A 13,058-nucleotide genomic window follows, 5' to 3' on the forward strand; every position below is an offset into this window, starting at 1 on the left:
TCATAGCTCTTTCGTGTCACGACAGTCTACTTTTTTCTTTCTTTTTTGACGTGGCAGGATCTAAAGAAGACTGTAATGCAATGCAATGTCCTCAGCTGATGTATGTTAATGGACCAAACATTTGCGAGTACAGCCGGTATGCAGGTCCATGGCTTTTTTTTTCGCCTTGCCCCCCAGTAGTATAGAGTAGGAGTACAGAACTGCGTATCCGATCTACGCTGGGTCCTGGTGACCCCTTTGTCAACTCTTGTGTGAACTGCTAAAAGATAGAGATTCTTTGACAAGATGATCTTTTTTCCCTGCTTTTCTCGTTGCACTGCAGGAGTATATTGTTAGTGACAGTAGACTGTTTGGCTAAGGACGGTTGTGGGGGCTGTTTATACCAGGGACCCTATTCCAAGTAGAGCCCGGACACCGGACATTTATACAAGATGCGCATCTAAATTCGGTATCAGCCCTGCTTTATTTTCCATTCTTTTTTATTTTACCTATGAGATTGCTTATGTCGATATGCTGGGTGCCACGATGGTATTCCCATGATATTGAATGGATGCTCATGACCATAGCCTCGACAAGGACAAGGACATGGACAATGGAGGGGCGTATATACTGTCCATAGAATGACTCAATTTATTTTTGTGCTCTAGATCTGGGACATTTGATTCAAGACATTCGGGAGATAATAATCTTTTCGCCTTTTTCCCAATAGGTACTTTACCCTCTCCGATCCCGCTCAAAGTGGTTGCCTGCAGCCTCCTTCCTTCCTGTCGTTCTAAGTCATACTCTCTCCATCTTTTATACATTCATGCTTCATCATGTTCAGTCTACTATTTCTTCAATTCCTTCAGAAGCACTTTGTCGCTACTGCTATCCTTCTCCTTCTTCCGATCCCTCTTCGTGCAATCGAGATATACCTTCGGAGATGGAGACTCGCCCAAGCTCAAGGCTGTCAAGACGCCACCAGCAAAGTCCCCGTCAAAGATCCCATCATTGGCTTCGATTTCTTATACAAGGTCTTTTTCGGTAAAGCTCCAGAACGATATCTGGATAGTACATGGCAGGCCTTTCAGGAGATGGGGACGACTTACATAGAAAGGAGGTGGTCGTGGCAATGCGTCTACACTTGCGATCCCCAAAACCTCAAGCATATCCTCGCTACCGCCAGTGAAGACTTCGATCTTCCAGAGTTTCGAACTTCAGTCATTGGGAATGTCTTTGGGCAGGGCATCTTTGTCTTATCCGGACATACATGGAAGTACGCCCGAGCCGCACTGAGACAGAGTTTCAGGAAAGACAACCCTACACCATTCCTCGAGACTTTGGAACGCAACTTCCAGGCGTTCTCAAAGCATGTTCCGACTAATGGTTCTGACGTCGACCTCCAGCCTCTATTCATGGCTCTCACTATGGATGTATCGACAGAATTCCTCATGGGACACTCTACGGATATGCTTAGTGAGAACGCAGACCATACTCGAGAGCAGCAGTTTGTTAATGATTACATGATTTGCTCTGAGGAGATCATTCAACAGATGCAACTTGGTCCTCTTCACCGTCTCAAGTTCAATTTTGCGGCTAAGAGGGCTAAAAAGAGAGTGTACGAGTATCTCGAAACTTTCATTGAAGAGTCTCTCAACAGCCCCAAGCACGGGTCAGAAGGTAGATTCCTCACAGACATGATGGCTATAGCCGGGGACAAAAAGGGTCTGAGTGACCATATCCTACACATCCTCCTCGCAAGCCGCGACACGACATCGAGTCTACTCAGCAACCTCTTCTTCTTCCTATCAAAGAACCCACGAATATACGAAAGGCTAAGAGACCAAGTTCTAAAAGTGGCTGGCCAAGAACCCCCTACTGCAAGCCAACTCAAAGAAATGACCTACCTCAAATGGTGTGTCAACGAGTGTAAGTCAGCCTTCAGCCCTATAACCGTTTGTCTCTAACATTAGAACTCAAGCCTTGAGGCTGCATCCTGTCATCCCCACAAACGCCCGCGTCGCTGTCAGGGACACGACAATCCCTCGTGGTGGCGGCGCTGACGGGAGGTCGCCACTCTTTATTTCCAAGGGAACAGCCATGTTCTACAACGTTTACGCCATGCATCGAAACCAAGAAGTTTTTGGCCCCGAGCCTGAAGAGTTTATCCCTGAGAGATGGGAGGATCTGAGACCTGGCTGGGGGTATTTACCCTTTAACGGTGGAGCTCGCGCTTGTATCGGACGTAAGTTGACAGCTCTCCTCCTTATTATGTGGCGTTGAAGAAGGGTCTAACGGTCATTGAATAGAACAGTACGCTCTTCTGGAAACGCATTATGTGGTGGCTAGAATGGCGCAGACTTACACGCTGCTAGAGTCGCGTGATGATGAGGAGTGGATGGAGTTGTATGCCTTGGCACTTTGTTCTAAGAATGGTACCCGAGTGGCTGCCAGAATCTAATGGATTTTGTAGGATGTGTTTGTGTGAGGCTTACTGTATTTTTGTCAACATCTGGACTGGTTCCGATGGAGTATCTGAAGGGGACATAATGATGGGCTACTTTAATGGGCTTACGGCTTTGCACGAGGGGCACGATATAATGGTGTGGAAGTATATATTTAGCTGCATTATACAGCGATCTCAAGAGTATGATCTCAATACTCTAAATCCGGATCATCTGGACTTCTCTGACCATGCACTATATATATGATCACTTTAGAATGAGTTCTCCAGACCCGTCACGGACGAAGTCCATTAACCATCTATCAGACCACTTCTCAGTTTGTCGCACAGCGGCTGAACTGATCATATGTCATTAGAGTTGGCACCCAATACACCTCGTTCCTGACATAACAAGTCTATCACATTTGATTTGATGGGAACAAGATTCCATCATCAAATAGGAACCAGATCCCACCCCGACGAACACGCAAGTTCATGCCTTGTCGAAAATAGAAACCAAAAGACATGCACACTGTCAGGCCATCTCATCCCATATCTTATTATCAACCTAAACTTGGATAACACAACCAATCAAGCATATAGATATGCGAACCAATAGTCCGCCTACTCTCTAGACCGGTTATACAATCCAACAGGCTGGGCCATCCTCTTCGTATGCCCATCGCTGCAGCCAAGTCATCATCCCATCTGATGATAAGTTCAATTAACCATACCCAGTAACCAAAAACACCCGGAACCCATTCCGATGTCACAGCAAAAACACACACCATATGCCACCGTCCGAAACTTTATGTACCCAGACGTGTCTCCAGTAAAAAGAGAACACTGTTTTCATCTCCCCTTCTCTCCGCGGGTCACATGGAGTCCCGTCAAGTTCAGGGGCATTCGTGTCTCGTACGCTTTCTTGTGCAACATACTCGGTCGGGGTGGTTGATATTTGATGTACAACCTCGAGGCTGACCGTGTGGTCTGTTTCTCAGCCCCCCCTCTCTTCTCTCCTGAGATTCCGAAAATAGTCGGGCTAGGGATTGAGGCTCGTTTTGGGATTCGATAAGCCTTGTTATGGCTGAGTAGAAGGGACTTTTTGTTCGTTACTGAAGTGCTGATGGACAACTGACACTCAGTCGAAAGAGAACAAAGATGTCTGGACATTCCAACAGAAGACAAGTCATGAGGCAGGCATACCAGTCACCACAATTGATGGTCCAAAGCATCTACAGATTGCGGCCTCCAAGCCCCGTAGGAACTTTCATGGCCAAGACATTATTATCGTAAGGCCACGTACGACAAATTTCACTTTCATGTTAAGCAAAGTAATCTTAACTTTCGTATCACAACACACTTCTCATTTCGTAGTGCTCTCAATACCTCTTCAAATCATTAGGCCAACAATGGAGGGCCTTTATTGCTTTTCTGACAAATCCCAAGATACCATGCATTGACATGGCATAGACTCCCATCCTGAAGTTTATAACGCCGATCCAACATCATACCTAAACAATTAGAAAGTCCATATGCAAATCTCTCAAAGTCTGCACCCAACTCGTCATAGGCATGCCCTCAGCTTGAACATTCCAGAGCATTTGTAAAGCATCCCTTGCCGCATACAAGAAGCCCCAAGGACTCTCAATCATAAGCTTTTTAATCTGGACTGTGACCCAGTCTTTCATCTCGGGTGTTTTAGCACATGCTCCAAAAACAAACGTCACCCACGTTGTTGCTTTCAAGTTGATATCGTCGTCTGGTATCATACACAGCACCTGGTGTAGCTCTGCGAAAATAGCGTCAGCCAGATCCTCACCAACCCAGGCTCCCACTGAGGGTATCGCATGGAGAATGTAGAGACAAATGGCCAGTCGATGAGATGTCGCTGCGCGAAACCGGCTTAATACAGGATCATGCTCAGTTGATGGTATATTGTAGAGATAGATCTCTTGTGCCCATGGAAGAACATCAAAATTTCGAGCTCGGTCTAGTAATGCTGCTCCAGCTGCGGTAACCATATCAGCTGAAACAACTTCGTCGGGTTTTGTGTTGGAGAGTCGTGCTGCGATGAGCATAATTTCGAGAAGTTCAGGTGGACAGCAGTAATAGCTATTCGTCGTCTTGCCGAGAACCTGCAGTGCTTCGCAGGATTCAAAGTATGAATGTGAATCGGATGCCGTGGTCCTGAAAGTGGAATCCAGTATGTAGTAACTAATGCGGGTTAGTAATGGCAGGACGTTGGGATGCTTTCAACGTACATAAAACAATCGGAAACAATGTAGTCTCTTAGGCTCTCGTCTACATCTGACACTGGTCCCAGCAACTTCATGATTTTGTCAGCGCCATCAAAGTGAGCTTTCCAATTATGTTTGCCAGACTCTATCAGCTCTACATTGATCAGGAATAGAATCGCCGCCAGGACAATGTCGCCCCCTGTAGACTCGATGCTCTGTAGAGCAGAAGGTAACATTCGTAAGACTTGGTGCTTGGCCTCGAGAGCATCCATCAGCAGATTTCTCGGACCTAGCCCTCTATCCAGCGAGTCCGAAGATAGCCATGGCCTCGAGCGGTTGTACATGTGCGTCGCTGAGGCTGCGATAATGACCTGACGTAATAGAGGGTGGGCCTGAGTAAATTTGAGCAGATTTCGAAATGGGTTGTCGGGTATGTCAAAGGCTACAAAATCTCGACTGAGCCGCGCATCAACTAAGATCAGTCAGTCCATGTCTCTCTCATTCTTTGCCTATCTCTCGGGACCAATGGCGACCAAGGGCTGCGTACAATAAGCGAGATACTGTCTGTGGTTGCTCGTAATGTCTTGGTACAAGGGATCGACGAGCACCCACGGAGTCGAGGTTTCCGATGCCAGGGGATAGCTGTTGGTGGTACAGACGAGCTGTGTATCACCACTCGCGAGGGGGGTCGCATCATTATCTTCACCATTGTCTTGTTCATCAATGTATTGGTCATTGAAGATGTCCAATTCAGATCCAGACTCGGACTCGGCTTCTGAAGTCTCTGTGACCTCGTCAACTTGGGAGAGGCTCGGGGCAACGAATGCCGGTGATGATGATGGAACAGACGGCGAAGCGACGGAAGAGGCGGAGGAGGAAGAGACTGGAGAGTTGGAGGAAATAGAAGAAACAGAAGAAAGAGAGGGTCTTGGTTGACCTGTGGTATACAAAGCAGCGCTCGACTGTTGCCCAGCTAATCTACCTCTCGATGCAACAGCGCCTGTCCACTGAAATATCTGAGAGTAGCCAAGACAATCAACACCCTTTGCTTCACATTTTGCGCAGTGTGGAAGAAGACGATCACAACGAAGCCTTCGACGTCGACAGTTATGACAAGGCTTGTCAGCGACCGGGCCAGAAGGTACTTTTTTCCCCTTCTTTTTTCTTCCTGGAGCCATGGGTGTACTCCGTGGTAAGATTACCAGGAGTGTCCCAATGCAGTGAACGCAGCGATTGAACAAAGAAGTAGGACAAGGGTTTCAGCTCCAGCGTATAAGCGTAGAGTAGACTACCGTTTCCGGGATGCGGCGTAGAGGGCCACTATTACGGGACCTGGTACTTGTCAATCGAACGATAATTGCAGCTCCAATTCTGTAGTTTGGGAGACTCTTTTTGTCCAGCATAGACAGTTGAGAATCTGAGTTGCCAACGTCAGTTATCGGTTCTTGTCTACCTTCGTAATGCAGGCCGGAGCCGGGCGGGGATACCACGTCCGAGCACTAGCCGTATAAGGCAACTAGATTGCAACTTTTTGACCATCGCCTCCTCTTCTGACATTGCCGGCTACCGGTAGATTTGACAGATCTTGGATGATAGATGATAAGTCCACCAAAAGCATGTGATGGAATGTCTGAGATTTCCAGCGATGTTCCGTACGTTGCCGTTCTCGAAGGCTTCTTCCGGGCTGAAATACGGAAATAACCGACATTCTTGACAGCTGGGGTTTGTGATCTGTGCCCGCCTTTCATTGCAGTTGTCGGGACTGAAGTAGAAGAGTGTCGATCTCCATTTTTGAATTTGGTAACAAGACATAATAACAACGCTTCGATTACATAAGGTTGAATAACTAATTACACATTAACAGCCGCCCGGTTCTGTTTACCAAATCTCTGTTCACTTACAGACACTTCAAACAGCGCTTTTAGGGCTGTAGGGTAGCTGGTTGGGCTCATTGTCACCCCGTCAGCTCCGTCTTCCTAAGATGAAGTGTCCAGTCCTCGTGAAGATGGTTCCAATGTCGACAGCTGAGGCGGTTTGTTTGGTATGTGAGCCATACTCAACTAAGCTGTGGGTATTGAAACGAGCTGATGAGGCGACGAGCTTTTGTAGATCGGTCTCATGGCGAAATAGGAAGTAGCGAACAGTCTGGAAACGCAGCGATCACCACCAACCATGCCCAGGGAATGCAAAGCGTAATGAAGTGAAAGGACAGGAATCTAGTATGGCCTGTGAAGAAAGCCAGACACACATCTGGGAACAGGGCGGTTGTTCAGTGTTCGTGTTTTGGCGCCTATTCCCGCCGTGATGATCCAGTTCGAAACAATGAACGAACCTTGTAGTAAAGACCAAGACCAGAGGAAAGTGAAAGGTTTCGATGAATTCCTAATGTCTAACGATCGGATGTTTTTCTGCTAGGACTTTTTCACGAGTCAGGTAGAGTTGTCAAGGAAGAGGATCTGGATGGCACGTTTGCGCCGAGGGCCGAATGAATAGCCGGGATTGCGACGATGGTTCGAAAAAAGGCTCGGCCAGCTATGGCGGAAGCTGGGCAGTATCGATTTAATGCGGGAACATGATGATAATGATATGTATTGTCCGTGTCGAATTTGGCGTTTTGGAGAACCTCCATGATCTTTGTTCGGGTAGTAATTGAAGCTTGACGAAAGTTGAAAGTGGAAAGTGGTAGGAGAGTAAATTGGTAACTTGGGAGCTCTTGCACCTGCCTACCACTTGGTCACTTAGGCTCCTCTAAACGTCGACAGTGGCATAGCACTTGTTCAGGCCCTAACATTTGTTCCCTGAACAAAATTCTGGCTACTGCTACTCCCAAAATGCTGAGTTCCTAATAAACATATTCCTGTCTACCTTTTCCCGGGACTGACAACAACCTGGGACAAACGAACCGATGATAGCGCCGGGCCAGGATCTGTTTCTTTCACTAGATTCTAGCATTCCTATATTGAACTATCTCTTTTCTCGATCGCAAACTGGAATATCATCCAAAATACGTACTTACCTTTGTAGTTACTCACGATCGGCGCAGTCAATGACTGCCTGCCCAAAAGCAAGCATCTCCAGTCCAAGTCCACGCGGTAGCCAGCTGTTTAGCGAGAGCCGACTATACACCGATTCAATGTTAATTCGTTTCCAAGGACCATACAAGCCGCCGGAAACACCGACACAGATCTATTCTATGGCTGTTCTCCGTTTGACCACAACTTGTCTACATACACTGCTATCCCCAACTCTCCGAACCTCGGACCCATCAGCACGACAGAACCCAGCGACACATAGATTCGAATCCTGGACGTCTGAACTGTCAATCACTGGCTTGGCGCACTCAAAGCAAAGCCCAAGGTCGGTAAAACAAGCCCCCTTCAACAAAGGCGCGTGTTCCTGGTGCTACGTACTATGGAAGCTGCTGATTCCTAGGACAGCTCTACACACGCCCATGTGACCGCGTCGTCTACTACGTTTGTGAGTTTTTACATTATCCCAAAGCACTCGGAAAATGCTGGGCAACCTTGAATGGCAGTTGGCCGGGCTACTAGGCAAATCCCAGCACGTAAATTTGGTGTCAGAACCATCGTTACAATACTCCTGCTATGTCGCCGAGAGGATGTGTCGTCACAAGCTCAAATATTCAAAAGTTTATTGCTTCGTTAATCATTCTGGCGGAAATTGGTGTTCTATTTTTGTCCCGGAAAAGTCAGTTCATGAGAGAGTTTGTTAAACCACGAGGTTGTCCCAGAGAAAGGGATTGTGTTTGAATGGGACCTAGGGGACCTGGAATATAGTTCGTTTATTTGCAAAACCAAGCATTTAAAGTTACAGATTCAGCCTTATTAGATGAGAAGGCGAAACCTTATCATGTAATACTGAAGTATCTTGGATGTGATGCAATTCAGGGGATCGAAAGATGACACTGCTTGGGATAATGTCCCTAATGACGAGCCTCACTCAGATGCATCAGATGATAACAAGTAGCAGTCCCAATAAGTGTTTTTATTAACATCTGATCATCTGTATTTTCGACACTGCGGCGACACTTGCGTGGTCTGGTCAGTCCGCAACGTTTGATGACTCAACCCACATAGGTAATTTACTTTCATGGGAGCCTAGAGCAGAATCAAAACAAACTTTTGTAGACTGAAGCACAGAATCTTATCAATTTACGACAAATTTGCCTGAGATACACGCTCACTGCCTTATAAACTCAATATTTCGACAGGTATAAGACACCGGGACGCTCCCAAGTTTTCAGATTCCCAACTTCCTCCTTGACATATCTCAAGTCTTCAAGCCAAGCTATCTTCAAGCACTCTTGATAACAGCAATCTTTTCGACTTATTCGTCAATCTGACATCGTCTCGATACATATATCTTCAAAGTCATCTTCAACTGAAGTATCACTTTTATCTTTAGACGCGTCACGATATCATATCACATCTTCTCTCGACACACAATCTACCTTCAGATCTATTATCAACGCTGAAGCATACTCTCAAAGTCTTAGAAGTCATCACCATACTACCTTCTTCGACACTTATCAACCATCTTCTCTCGACATATTACCATATATCATCCACACCACCTCTTATCCATTCGCTAAAGACATATTTACATATTAAAATGTCTCCCTCAACCATGACTTTCCATGAACGCAACCAGTTCTCTGGAAATACTACTGGAGAGAAATCCCTCGCCAGAGATATCACTATCCCCACCAGCTTCAAGTCCCGTCACCACTTGAAGAAAACCCACGAAAAGGTCCTCACCAACATCAAGGTGAAGCGAGATAAGTTCAGAACCATGGAAGCCAGAGACATCCGTCACAACTCTGAGGACTTTGACGAGACATCACGCAAGTCCAAGGTGGCAGTCGAGAAGATGTCGACCGCAATCACTCACTTCTACGATGACCGCGCAGAAGGTCTCTACCAGCGGAGACAGCAAGCTTACGATGCTCTCCAAGGAGAGGAGAATAAGTTTGAGCACTTTCTCGTCACGCTTCGATATAGCGCTGGCCTTCGTGTCTGGTGGATGAATCAACGCAAAGACGCAAAGATCCAGGAGTTGCAGGATGCTATCGACAAGCTTCACATGTCTTGCTTCATGGCTAGGTTGACGGATGGGGGCAAGGAGCCCAACAACGCTTTTACCTTTGCTTAAGATACCCTTTTGTCTTGCGTTTGTCGATTTCAAGCTTTGCATCATTATACCCACAACAATCAGCATTTTATGCGACGGAATGGCTCACAAATCTGTACAAACAATACATCAGCCATATTCGACATTAATTTATAAGAAGAAGAAAGGGGCGAAGACCAGTGGTGAACATCAACCGGCGCTCAAGTTTGTTTGAGCTGTCGGGAAAGGGGGTGTTTAACTGTCAATGTATCAAAAGTATCAATTGAACTTTTGGGCATAAATGTCCCACCTTTTACACAAACACTATGAGTAACACAAATGTGGTGAAATAATAAATGTGATTGTTTTTCCGAGTGCGTCCCAAGAAGACCATGTGGTTTGCACGCGAGACCTCGACGCCTCAGCCCCATGTGCCACAAACTCTCCGACGACACTTGTGGCTGTATACAACCATGAACAAGGCATTGTCAAGACAATAATAAGATTCCGTTGAGGGTATTCGGAATTAATAATGGATCTTGTTCATTTGAAGTGCAAAGCTGAATTGAGTGACTCTTGCCTTACGCAATGTATGTCCGTCGGCCCAGTAGAGTACAGCGACTCCCACAAGCTGATCGAATCAGCCTTCCGATATCTAGACAGATAATCTGTATGAGATCATATACAAGCAATCTAAATAGAATAAAAAGGCCCATTTGGTGTATTTCTAAGGTATCGGGTCAAGCAATTCTCGGCACAATCTATCTCTACGAAGACCCCAAAATGCCTGTCTAGGACCTCGCGGTGGACCCCAATATCCTAAAGATCATAACGGTGCTTAGTATTTTTACGATATTACTGTGGGTTTAGGTACAGACTAAACGAAATCCTTAGGCGAGTGCTCGTAAAATTGGCTGCTTGGTGGTGGTCTCGACGAGAGATTCTGGCCCCGATGCCGCTCGGAGGGGCAGGGAGATTGGAAGACTCGCCGCAACCGCAGCCAGGCAGCCTCGAGAGTACAGCAAGCGCACAACAGCAGATTTGAGGAATCAGTTTGTGTGTACAGGGCAGTAGATATCACAATTTCCTCTCCATCACATCGCATCACCACATCTTCAAAAGTAGTGACTATCATGCCTTCCCAAACCATCTTCGAGAACTTCCATTCCTTCTTGCACTTTACCCTTCTTGTGCTTGTGTTGAACCTGGTCGTTCTTCTTCTTCGTCTGTATCTTTCCTGTCTCTACGATCTTTAGGAGAGTCCTCGGACTATCCGTCTCCCGATCTATCGACAGTGATTCATCGTCGAGCTCCCAGTCCTCAGGTTCACCTATAAATAGAGGCCTTTGATCCCCTTCCCTTCCTTTCTTTTTTTCTCTTCCTTTCATCATCATCAACAACAACATCTCTTCAACCATGTCTGAAGAGAGAGAGTCACCCCAACGTCGCTACTGACGAGGCGACTCCTATTCCCACGAAAGCATCAAAGACCAATCGCCCGCGTGCCAGAGAAGACGCAGAAACTTCTCGCGCTCGTCACGATGAGGCTATCAAGCAAATTCATCCAGGGGCTAAGAAATTCCCAGAGCTCTACACCAAGGTCCAACATCACATCAAGGCTCATGCCTTGGGAAGAAAGTGGACAGACAACTCTCTCTACAAAAGGTTTCTTGGCTGGGCTGACTTCGCCGACGTCAACGATCACCCGAAGCTTGACATGTTGATCGCGACCATGGCAGTTCGCGACTATTTTGATACCAACAGCCACATGTACGACAGTCAAGTCAATTTTCGAAGGCTTCGAGAGTGGATGGACACGCAGCTCAGTGTTCCTACCCAATCTAAGTCTGCTTCCAACCCCAAAGCGCTCGCAAAGGCTCAGCGACAGCCTCGAGTCAAGACTGAGCCAGAACTTGGCAGTGGCGACGCAGCGGACACAATTCGAAAATCAATTGAGAACGAAAATGGCTTTGCTGTCCCTGCTGATTTGAAACGACACGCTCAAGAACACTCTGCCCAACCCAGTAACAAGCGCGCAAACCTGGGATCGGATCAAACACTTGTCGCCCCTGATTCCAACAATGTCGGCATGCTTCAACCCTCGCAACAGCGCATCATCTACCGGGAAACTGGTATGCAGACGGACAGCTACGCATCTATTGAAGAAGTTGTCGGGCCCCTTCGACAAGTAGCTGCATCTTTTCAGGAAGAATTCAAGGTGCTGCAGAATCATACCGCAATGATGGGCAATCTAATGGAAAGAGCTCAGGTCACTCCAGCTCGACCTGCGCACAACGTTGCTCATCAGCAGCAATACCAGGTACAAGACATGATTCCGCTTCAGCCTATGAATCGTCAGCCGCCTGGTTACTACATTGATCACAGTCGTGATAATGGTGGAAGTGGACCAATCTTCAGATTCGGATAAAGATTGATGGCATGGGATGAAAGGACTGAAAAGGGTAGTGCTAGGTATATTTCTTGGGATCATGAATGGAAAGTAAATATTTCTTGGAGTTAAGCATTGAAGTCATGGGATGGAAAAGCTAAACATATGGGATGGATTTGTGCACCATACACGAAGATGCGACACAAACGGCGTTCAAAACGAGGCAAAAATAGCCCAAAAACACTCTGCTAAACAAAATTCTAATTAATTTGCTATAATTGCGTGTCTTCTTACAGGAATATGAAAGTACATGTCCATCGTGGTTAAACACCGAATCTGACAACAACTTCGTCGTGGTTTTTCAGAGCCTCAGTCCAATCCACCAGTGACATCCCAACTGGCCTCCACGTGTAAGCCAGGACTAATTGGCAACGACGACATGTGAAACGCCCGTCGAGAGATTTTCGCTCTCCAAAAGCAGTAAATGCCTCTTTTTAGCGGCTGGTTGTCTTTGCCGCTGATGACAACCGAGCCATCACAATCTCAATGTCTCTCTTTTTGCAGGACAAATACTCAACGATAACAGGTGAGAGATATCGAATGTCAAAAAGTTTACCCCATACTGTTTCATAATAGCCTCTGGTCCGGGGTTAGATGGGATCCTTGCATTGCATGGGACCCCAGGAAGTGGCGTAACATAGCGCGAGCGCGGGGGCAGGACCCTAGAAAAAGAGACGACAGACAGATACAGATACTCAATCATGGTATCCGATTCGTTGTTTTGCTCTCCAAATTACCGACAGGAATGCGTCATCCCGCTCGCCGCTAATATTGGGCACGTTTATTAACAGAGGATGAGTCGAGACTCTGCAGAGAC

The 13,058-nt window shown here is 46.7% G+C and overlaps 4 protein-coding genes across 4 annotated transcripts; 3 read left to right on the forward strand and 1 right to left on the reverse strand.

Annotated features, from left to right (window-relative positions):
• Positions 1 to 815: 815 nt before the first annotated feature.
• Positions 816 to 2,440, forward strand: FPOAC1_004389 (uncharacterized protein; the record flags this gene model as incomplete). The annotated part of the gene is made up of 3 exons (XM_044848939.1): positions 816 to 1,908; positions 1,961 to 2,224; positions 2,289 to 2,440. The coding sequence occupies 3 exons, from the start codon at positions 816 to 818 to the stop codon at positions 2,438 to 2,440; spliced, it is 1,509 nt and encodes a 502-aa protein (XP_044707649.1).
• Positions 2,441 to 3,936: 1,496 nt separating this feature from the next.
• Positions 3,937 to 5,840, reverse strand: FPOAC1_004390 (uncharacterized protein; the record flags this gene model as incomplete). Its single annotated transcript, XM_044848940.1, has 3 exons — positions 3,937 to 4,639; positions 4,687 to 5,134; positions 5,210 to 5,840. The coding sequence occupies 3 exons, from the start codon at positions 5,838 to 5,840 to the stop codon at positions 3,937 to 3,939; spliced, it is 1,782 nt and encodes a 593-aa protein (XP_044707650.1).
• Positions 5,841 to 9,294: 3,454 nt separating this feature from the next.
• Positions 9,295 to 9,834, forward strand: FPOAC1_004391 (uncharacterized protein; the record flags this gene model as incomplete). The annotated part of the gene is made up of 1 exon (XM_044848941.1): positions 9,295 to 9,834. The coding sequence occupies one exon, from the start codon at positions 9,295 to 9,297 to the stop codon at positions 9,832 to 9,834; it is 540 nt and encodes a 179-aa protein (XP_044707651.1).
• Positions 9,835 to 11,208: 1,374 nt separating this feature from the next.
• FPOAC1_004392 (uncharacterized protein) lies at positions 11,209 to 12,220 on the forward strand (the record flags this gene model as incomplete). The annotated part of the gene is made up of 2 exons (XM_044848942.1): positions 11,209 to 11,225; positions 11,302 to 12,220. 2 exons carry the CDS (start codon positions 11,209 to 11,211, stop codon positions 12,218 to 12,220), a joined length of 936 nt encoding a protein of 311 aa, XP_044707652.1.
• Between the last annotated feature and the right edge of the window lie 838 nt (positions 12,221 to 13,058).

The sequence above is a fragment of the Fusarium poae genome, chromosome 2, assembly GCF_019609905.1.
Source record: "Fusarium poae strain DAOMC 252244 chromosome 2, whole genome shotgun sequence".
NCBI lineage: Eukaryota > Fungi > Ascomycota > Sordariomycetes > Hypocreales > Nectriaceae > Fusarium > Fusarium poae.